The following is a 9,976-nucleotide window of genomic DNA, read 5'->3' as shown; positions in this document are numbered from 1 at the left end:
GGTACAGTACAAAACTTTTGCCTACGGTAACTGAATTAACATTAGTCAATTATACTGCTGAACAGAGATAGCCAATAACATTTCAAGTGTTATTAAATAGGACCCAGTCCTTCTACCACATAATTATTGGCCAAATTGCAACTGATATCCACTGCAGCAACATCAGGCTCTTCCCATTTTGTGCTGAAAATGGATTTGAAATTACATAGATTTGTAATAGCATTTGGAAGTATTTCTACTATTATTTATGTTTGCATGTTTGTAAACCACCCTATATGAGATGATCGTATGCAATGGCTAAATGGCAGAACATACAATAAATTGTATATAACCAGAACAGTTAGTCACCTTACCAGCACAATCAAATAATACTTACATTCTTCTACTTATGGAGTATGATTAAGTATTATTATAATTGCTATTTTTAAACATGTCATCACAAGAATTATTTCTCATATTGCCAGCCCTGAGACACTTCAGAGAGACATGTAAAAATATGAACAATCTGTCAGAAAACCAGTGATATTCTGTATAGGAAAGATATTTTCATTTAATTTGTTGAGGTTTTTAAAATTATGCCACATTCCTATGTGTTTGAACAATTCTCCTTTTCATTCCAGCTGATGCTACAACTTTGGATGTTGTTAAAACAGTTGAATCAAACTGCACTGTGCAATGGAATCCCTCCTCCATTGCCTCTTCCAGCAGTAACTTCTGAGACACCATAACTCTTGACCTTGCTCTGTGCAATTGACTCACTCTCTTACGAAATTCCAAATGCACGTTACATTTTATGTGATAATACTTTATTGGTTTACTTGCTTTTTAAAATGCAGAATGAAGTATATTGGTAAGAAAAAGTCAGAAGACAAAGAAGCATTTTAAAAAGAAAGGAATGGATCATAAAATTTCTTAATTATTGCTGACATTAGGCGTTAGCTATATTTTTGCATTATATTGCTCTTCTCCACCAAAATTGCATCTCTGAACTGTAACACACTTCACTTCAGTGTCTCTGAAGACGAACATCTAGGTGGCAATCCAGGAACTCTTCCAACAGACTTCCTACATTTTTTGCAAAAATATCTCCCATGTTGGCTGTGATAGAAGCTCCAAAATGAACTCACCAAGAAGCTGAGCAGGAAGAGAAATGTTTGATTTCAATGATGGAAAGTGGGGTACCATTTTTAGGAAGTATGGCCTACAGCTACTGAGGTTGGAACTGTAGGGATACCAATTTTTTTGGAACAGACAAACAGTTTGCTTTCAGTGCTGGCTACAGAATCCAAGTGGAATTAAGACACCATCAGAGTAGGAACTAACTCACAATAAGCTTTAGAAACTAACATATTAGCATTTTGTGAAGAACTGAAATGAGTAATTGGTCCAATATTGGATATTACCTCACACACATTGTCTCTCTAATACCTTGGGACTGACATGGCTACAACAACACTGCATATAATTCCTTTATATGTTATTTAATATGAAGTGCACTGGAATTTTTAATTATTGTTAATATTTATTCTCTTAATGTATTAGGAAAACATTTTCAGATCATTTTACTTGTTGTATAACAGTACTTATCTATTGGTCAATTTCTAGTTATTTATTTATGTTTTTATCAGAGATATTTTATCTTTATTAATTTTTACATAAAAATTAAAATATAATTTTCCTTTAAAATAGCAACTCATTCTACTAATTTTATTTTTACAAAAATGAACCAATAAAAAACCCATTATTGTTCTGCCTTAATATACCCATTCAACAACAGTATTTAAGCACATGCCTAACCTTAAGCATATGAACAGTCCCATTGAAGTCAGTGCTTAAAATTGTGAACATGCTTATGTACATTGCCGAATCAGGCTAAGTTCACTATGACTCCATGCATCATGACTTCAGCTCAGTGCCCCTTTTGCACTTCAGCCCTTTGCCTATTTATTTTTCCTCAAACACTAATAGCTGTGTGAGGCTGATGTTGAATTGTAATAACACAGATGCACAAGGGGGCTAAATTAAGGTTGGGTGGGCAACCCAAGTCTTACAATGTGTCGATTTCAAACCAGGATTAGAACACAATTTCCCTGTTTCCTGTTCCTTTACCAAATACACAAGTTTATGCTCTCGCCATAAAGTTGCCAACTTTAATAGTCTCTTCTCAATCTGTAAACTGTATGATTGAAACAGCTTTATAATCTTGCCTCTCAGAAATGTTTCTAATCTCTGCCATAAAACACAGTTATAAGAAGAGCAGATGAGCTTTGAGGACAGTGTGTCCTGGCAGGCACGCTGCCCTCAGTTCCCTCCTAGCCCTCTCAATAATATATTTGCAGTTCAGAGTACTTACAGCTCCCCGGCCTGCAGTCCAATTTATTAACTCTTTAGGAAGTGTGGTCTACTTTGGCCCTTCAGGCCCAAGACTGTCCCTCTTAGAGTTTCCAATTTCACCCTCAACTCAGGGCTTAAAATTTCTGGTTCCCCCTCCAGTTATCTCTGAGCTAGGGAGCCCCGCCATTCCCATTTTGGTCTACATTTCCCACAGAAGATAATATCCAGTATTAAAGTGCTCCTAGTACCATGCTGGACATGGATTCAGTATTGACTTAGGGCCTAGTCCTCCAATTATTCAGGGTAGACTGATCAGGGTGTCCACATAAGAGTGTCACCTACTGGATCACCTGGACACTTCCTGAAACTCCAGGGTATTTAAAAGGTCAGGACAAAGTGATGATGCCTTCTAGTCCATCCCGACCCATTTAGAAACACATTACAGGGTAGTAACTTTCAAGCTGTCTGAAACATTGACTTTCAACACCATGATGCCATGTGCCACAACTGTATTATCATGTAAAAATGCACAAGTTTGTCCAATCAGAAAAATATTCAAAAGATGAAATGATGATGATATCATTGTTATTTAGACAGTGGTTCTCAAACTTATTTGGTTGCTCCCCACCTGCTTTGTGTCTGTAGTTGTTTACGCCCCCCCTCCTGCCACACAAGTACACATACTGATAACAAATATCAACATGCAACTCTCACTAATATTAAAACAGTAAGTCATTGATTCAAACAGAGCCATTTAAGTATGTAGTAATGTCCATTTTAAGTGAGATACTGCTTACTGGCATTACACTGTTGTTACTAGTGTGACGGGTGTGCCTGTTTTTTGGAGCAGAGAAATTCCACAAATTGCACAAATGAGCCAACGATGGATTGTAATAAGAGCAAAAGCAAAACTGTGATTGTGGTCCACGCTTACAATTACATGTGCACACCACATCGTAGCAAACGGATTAATGTACAGATGGCAATGACTTTGTATAATGCTGTGCAAGCTTAACAGAAATCCACCTAAATGCACAGCGCCAGCTCGAGTCAAATGCACAGCGCCATTTGAAGATCTGATATGTCTGGAGGAATCAGCTTTGCTCGTTATTCATCGGTGTGGGTAAAATGTGCCCACTAAATTGTTTTTTTCCCTAAAGCTTCTCATGCCCCCCAGAATATATTCCATACCTCCGCAGGGGGTGCTCCCCTCAGTTTGAGAACCTCTGATTTAGATAAAACCTTATATCTGGGAATCTCTAAGCCCTTTGCTAACTTATCTATGACTTATGTCAAATATTACTGTTCCCATCTTATAGATAAACTGTGGCTCTGAAAGTTTAACTGATTTGTAGAGTGACAGCCAGAATTAGAACTCAGAATCCCTGAGGCTAGGCTTTCAATCTAAATCAACCATGCTGGATATCTTTATTATACAATTATAAATGTTTTATACTGGGCGGGGCTGCTACATACTTTACTAATGTCTTACTCAACAGAAAAAAGTTACAATGAAATAGAAAAGGGCAAATATACTGACAGAGAGATGCAATAGCCTTGAAAACAACCAGAAATCACATTACATGAATTTTACCTTCAAAAGGGAAGATGTAAAACTACCAAACAGTTCCAAATGTATAGGCCTGGAAGGATTTCCCTGAATGGAGGGTTTCTTGTTCCTTTCTTTATCATGTATTCCATACCACTACTCCAATTTTTATGATAAAATCTTGGCTTTTAATTATGAAACAACTTTGCTGTGCAGGTTCCCATTTACCTTGTTACTTATGAGAATTAATCTGGGACTGATTCTTCATAATGTCTAACTGTTTCATTATCAACATCTGTGCAAGGGGACCCTATTCCCACTCATTCAATTGTTCAGTGAACAGTATATACCCCACTGTGCAAGATGCTACACTAGCTTCTTCCTTCCTGGGGACATCACTCATCTCTTGGCTCAGTTGGCCCCTCCTGTGAGAAAACACATCATAGGGGATCAAAAAGAGAGGAATACTCCACCAGCATTCCTCACACAGTTCCACTCAAATTGTTCCATCAGGATTGGGGTGGTGGAGAGGTTTGCCCCATTTCCCATGGAACCAGCTTCTTTTCCCAAATTCAGAAAACTCTCTGGTTTCTGTGTAGAATGCAGGGAATGTTCAGGATCTCTGCACAGGTGCTCTTTGCTTTTGCCACTTTTCAGGAGCACAAGAGCCTCTGCTGGTCTCTAGTAGCTTAGCTCCATGACAGCCACACTACTAGGGTTCCATCAGGTGACAGATTCTCCTGGGATTTCCATTGAAGAATAATCTATGTCAGGCTGGTGGAAGGGCGATGTAGCCCATAGGATCCACCCTCACCACAGTCCAGCCTAGTCCCTTCCCCCCTAACCTCCATATTTCTAATTCCATGCAGAACAATTTCTGCAACACAGGAAAGGAGAGAATGATGCTCGAAGGCAGCCAACTCCATATGCCAATATTCCCACACACATATTCTCTCCCACTCCCCCACCCCCACCCCAGGACAGATCAAAGGCACTGCCACAACACCCCCGCCAAGTATGGATCTTGGAAGCAAGAGCTGAGGGCTTTATAACTAACTAATTTTCCCCATGGAACCACACTACCGATATGCAAAAAGAAAAGGAGTACTTGTGGCACCTTAGAGACTAACAAATTTATTTGAGCATCAGCTTTCGTGAGCTACAGCTCACTTCATCGGATGTATTCAGTGGAAAATACAGTGGGGAGATTTATATACATAGAGAACATGAAACAATGGGTGTTACCATACACACTGTAACAAGAGAGTGATCACTTAAGGTGAGCTATTACCAGCAGGAGAGCGGGGTTGGGGAGGGGGAACCTTTTGTAGTGATAACCAACGTTCCACACAAAGATGGACTACAAGCCGTCAGGAACACTATCCCCGATAATGTCACGGCAAACCTGGTGACTGAACTTTGTGACTTTGTCCTCACCCATAACTATTTCACATTTGGGGAAAATGTATACCTTCAAATCAGCGGCACTGCTATGGGTACCCACATGGCCCCACAGTATGCCAACATTTTTATGGCTGACTTAGAACAACGCTTCCTCAGCTCTCGTCCCCTAATGCCCCTACTCTACTTGCGCTACATTGATGACATCATCATCATCTGGACCCATGGAAAAGAAGCCCTTGAGGAATTCCACCATGATTTCAACAATTTCCATCCCACCATCAACCTCAGCCTGGACCAGTCCACACAAGAAATCTACTTCCTGGACACTACGGTGCTAATAAGCGATGGTCACACAAACACCACCCTATACAGGAAACCTACTGACTGCTACATGCCTCCAGCTTTCATCCAGACCACACCACACGATCCATTGTCTACAGCCAAGCTCTACGATACAACCGCATTTGCTCCAACCCCTCAAACAGAGACAAACACCTACAAGAGCTCTATCAAGCATTCTTACAACTACAATACCCACCTGCTGAAGTGAAGAAACAGATTGACAGAGCCAGAAGAGTACCCAGAAGTCACCTACTACAGGACGGGCCCAACAAAGAAAATAACAGAATGCCACTAGCCATCACCTTCAGCCCCCAACTAAAACCTCTCCAACGCATCATCAAGGATCTACAACCTATCCTGAAGGACAACCCATCACTCTCACAAATCTTGGGAGACAGGCCAGACCTTGCTTACAGACAGCCTCCCAACCTGAAGCAAATACTCACCAGCAACCACACACCACACCACAGAACTGCTAACCCAGGAACCTATCCTTGCAACAAAGCCCGTTGCCAACTGTGTCCACATATCTATTCAGGGGACACCATCACAGGGCCTAATAACATCAGCCACACTGTCAGAGGCTCGTTCACCTGCACATCTACCAGTGTGATATATGCCATCATGTGCCAGCAATACCCCTCTGCCATGTACATTGGTCAGACTGGACAGTCTCTACGTAAAAGAATAAATGGACACAAATCAGACATCAAGAATTATAACATTCAAAAACCAGATGGAGAACACTTCAATCTCTTTGGTCACTCGATTACAGACCTAAAAGTTGCAATTCTTCAACAAAAAAACTTCAAAAACAGACTCCAATGAGAGACTGCTGAATTGGAATTAATTTGCAAACTGGATACAGCTTGAATAGAGACTGGGAGTGGATGGGTCATTACACAAATTAAAACTATTTCCCCAAGTTTATTCCCCCCTCCACCCGCCACTGTTCCTCAGACTGTTCTTGTCAACTGCTGGAAATGGCCCACCTTGATTATCATTACAAAAGTTTCCCCCCCACCCCCACTCTCCTGCTGGTAATAGCTCACCTTAAGTGATCACTCTCTTGTTACAGTGTGTATGGTAACACCCATTATTTCATGTTCTCTATGTATATAAATCTCCCCACTGTATTTTCCACTGAATGCATCCGATGAAGTGAGCTGTAGCTCATGAAAGCTTATGCTCAAATAAATTTGTTAGTCTCTAAGGTGCCACAAGTACTCCTTTTCTTTTTGCGAATACAGACTAACACGGCTGCTACTCTGAAAACTACCTATATGTTTACTCGCTTTTAATATACAGATTTATTAAAAGAGATTTCTCTTTACTTGCATGACTTTAATTTGTTACTAAGAGTTTCTAAACATTCATCCTTCTTAATTGGTTTCTCTCTTTTAATCATCCTCCTTTGGGGCTTGATCCTACTATGGGATATGCTATGCTTCCAGAAGTCCCACTGAAGACTGTGAGAGAATAAGGTACATAAATTCATGGCAACACTGGAAATCTGATAATTTAGATGCATACTCCAATGCTTTCATGTCTTGAAAGACACATTGCCAAACACTTAAGGCTTCAAATATAGATTATGTGAAAAGAATGTGCATATTGCTCCCAGGGGATTTACCCAAACCAATAAATATACATGTGGTCATGAGGTTTTTTTCCTTTTTTCATTTCAGTGAAAATAGCTTTCTTTTTTAGATTACAATAACCAAACCACTATCCTTTAGAGATGGAAACTCCAATGCACCAGCCTCAGCCTGTGACATACGGAGAAGAAAGTGAAGCTGACCAAAGGAATTTAATTCAATTAACTAGACCAGTCTACTTTACCAGTCCTTGCTGAGTGAAATGAAAAAGTTGAAAACCAATGATAAAAAGCATATATGGTGCAAAGTCAATTAGATTTTTAAAATAATGTCCTTTTTCGTAATATAGGTTGTTAATAAGAAAGTGAAAGGAAAATAAACATTTTATCATGAAAACCCACTTCTAGCCAACATAGAAAATTCATCCGACCCAACCATATGGGTCTTCCTTTCTTTTACAAATCCACATACAGTTTTAAGTGAGGTTTTACTCTGAAAACTAAATCATTTTTTAAACAAAAAGCAGGACGGGTTCCATGTTTAGTGTATCTGACTCCATCTCCAACACTCTCAATTTTCAAATAGAAAAAATGTCTTAACATCCAGCAACGGAAAAGAATATAATAGCCAGCTGCCCCACCCACTTCCTCCTGTAGAAGCTGAGTCTCTGCAAGACTATTAGGAATAAAAGTCTAATTTTGGTCACTAGAATTCACATAACTTTGACAATTATAATTATTTGTTGCATCGCAATTACTCAAAAGTGGAAATTTTAACTAGTGTAAAGAAACTTTCTAAGTCTGGACTGTTGTAAATTGTAATTATCCCCAATGGAAAAAAATTAACTTTACAATTAAAAGAGGTTCCTAAGTAATTTAGAAACATGATTAGTTAAACCAGTGTGAAGAAGAAAAGAAAATATTATTGACTAATGTAAGTATTGGCAGAGACTCACAGACAAGTCCACAGGAGCACGCCGAGATTAGGTGTTCTATAGGATATATCATGAATATTATATGGAAAGAGGATTTTTGTTTCTCTTAGACTTGCTGTTATTGTGCTACAGAAGACAGTTTTCTGTGTGTCTATGTGCTCTATGCATAGGTGTAGCATGCAGTGGAGGAGGCGATGGGGATGGATAGAAAAAAGGAACAATATTAAGAACACACTGTTCTGCCACATTTATGCATAAGCCTTCTGAGTCATTCTGGCCAGCAAAGGACTAGTCCTCGAGATCTGGCCCAAAACCTCTCCAAGTGTGTTTACTCTTCCATTATCAGTTTATGTACTCATTAAACTACTTTGATTGGTAAACATTAAAAGGAGTTCTGAATTACGGTTAGGAAGGGGTGGAGACAGATGGCCCTTTTACAAGGGATTTTCATGTCTTAGTACAGCTAACTGATCTATTTACAGTTTGGGAAATGTTTCAGATCAAATGGAAATTTGCTATAACAATAACACAAATAATACCAGATATTAGGCAACTTGTTATGCTTTTAATAATTTGCTCACTTTCTTTTAAAAAGGAAAGAAATGCTGAAAAGTACCAACTAACAAAAAAGTATTTAAAAAAAACCAGAAAAGTGAAAATAAAAAGTCCTAATTAGTGAATGGGAACCTTGAGATGCAGAAAGTGACGAAAGAAAAACTACAGAATACTTAAATTCAGAGACATGGGTAAAAATACAACACACCAGCCTATGAAAGTCATTGCACAACCTCCAGTCTTCCAGTCTCTACACACAAACAAGGAATCTAAGTCATCATCAGCATGATCACCCTGAGTTTCCTGCACATTTGCCTTGTCCTGCTCTTCTCCACCAAAACCTCATCTGTGGACAGTAACATGCTTCACTTCAAGCAAAACAAAGTGAACCAAGCTAGTTTACAGCTTCTGGAAAAAATGGGAGGACAATTTCCTGTGCAATGTCTAAATGAAAATTCAAACTTCATATCCCTCCAGAATGTTCTCAGCTTCAGAGAGTTCCAGAAGGAGAATGTCATTGTGGCACTCCAGGAGATCCTCCAACAAATCTTCAACATCTTCAGCAAAAGTCAACTCCAAACTGCCTGGGATAGGAGTTCCATGGTTGCATTCCAAAATGGACTTCACCATCAAATTGAGCTGCTGAAGACATGGTTCAATGGAGAAAAAAAGATGGAGACCACCTACCCACAAAATGAGGACTTCACCAGACTGAAAGTGAAGAAATATTTTTGTGTGATAGACAATTTCCTGAAAGAAAAGCAATACAGCCTGTGTGCCTCTGAGATCATCCGTGAGGAAATGAGAAGATGTTTTCTGTTTATTGACCAACTCACAAAAAGGCTTAAAAACTAAGGTATTTTACAAAACACTTTTTCTAGAGTAACTGAAATAATAGTTTTGGGGAAAAACAGGTAAAACATGCTATGCTTTCATTTAGAAACTATTCTATAGGTTCTGTTGTATCCTTTATTAGAGAATATCCTGTTTATACTGCTGATATACAAAAGTGATATATGCACCTCATATAATATATCCAGGGATATGACTTTGTTCAATAGATTGATGAAATGGACAGGGGAATAAAAACTGGCCTGCCCTAAACAAATACCAATCAAGATAACTTTCCACTCAGAACACCACAAAATCCGTCCCTTTTTATCCCATGCTATCTTTAGATCAAGGTCTTCTGCAGGGGAGGACAGGCAGAATTCCCTATCTGCTTTCACTGGCTCTGTTCACCTATAAAGTTTAACAGTT

The 9,976-nt window shown here is 39.0% G+C and overlaps 1 protein-coding gene across 1 annotated transcript; it reads left to right on the top strand.

Annotated features, from left to right (window-relative positions):
* The first annotated feature begins 9,001 nt into the window (after positions 1-9,001).
* LOC140912111 (interferon epsilon-like) lies at positions 9,002-9,571 on the top strand. Its single transcript, XM_073346273.1, has one exon. It carries the CDS (start codon positions 9,002-9,004, stop codon positions 9,569-9,571), a length of 570 nt encoding a protein of 189 aa, XP_073202374.1.
* The last annotated feature ends 405 nt before the right edge of the window (positions 9,572-9,976 follow it).

The sequence above is a fragment of the Lepidochelys kempii genome, chromosome 5 (genome assembly GCF_965140265.1).
Source record: "Lepidochelys kempii isolate rLepKem1 chromosome 5, rLepKem1.hap2, whole genome shotgun sequence".
NCBI lineage: Eukaryota > Metazoa > Chordata > Testudines > Cheloniidae > Lepidochelys > Lepidochelys kempii.
This window is presented reverse-complemented; position numbering and strand designations above follow the sequence as displayed.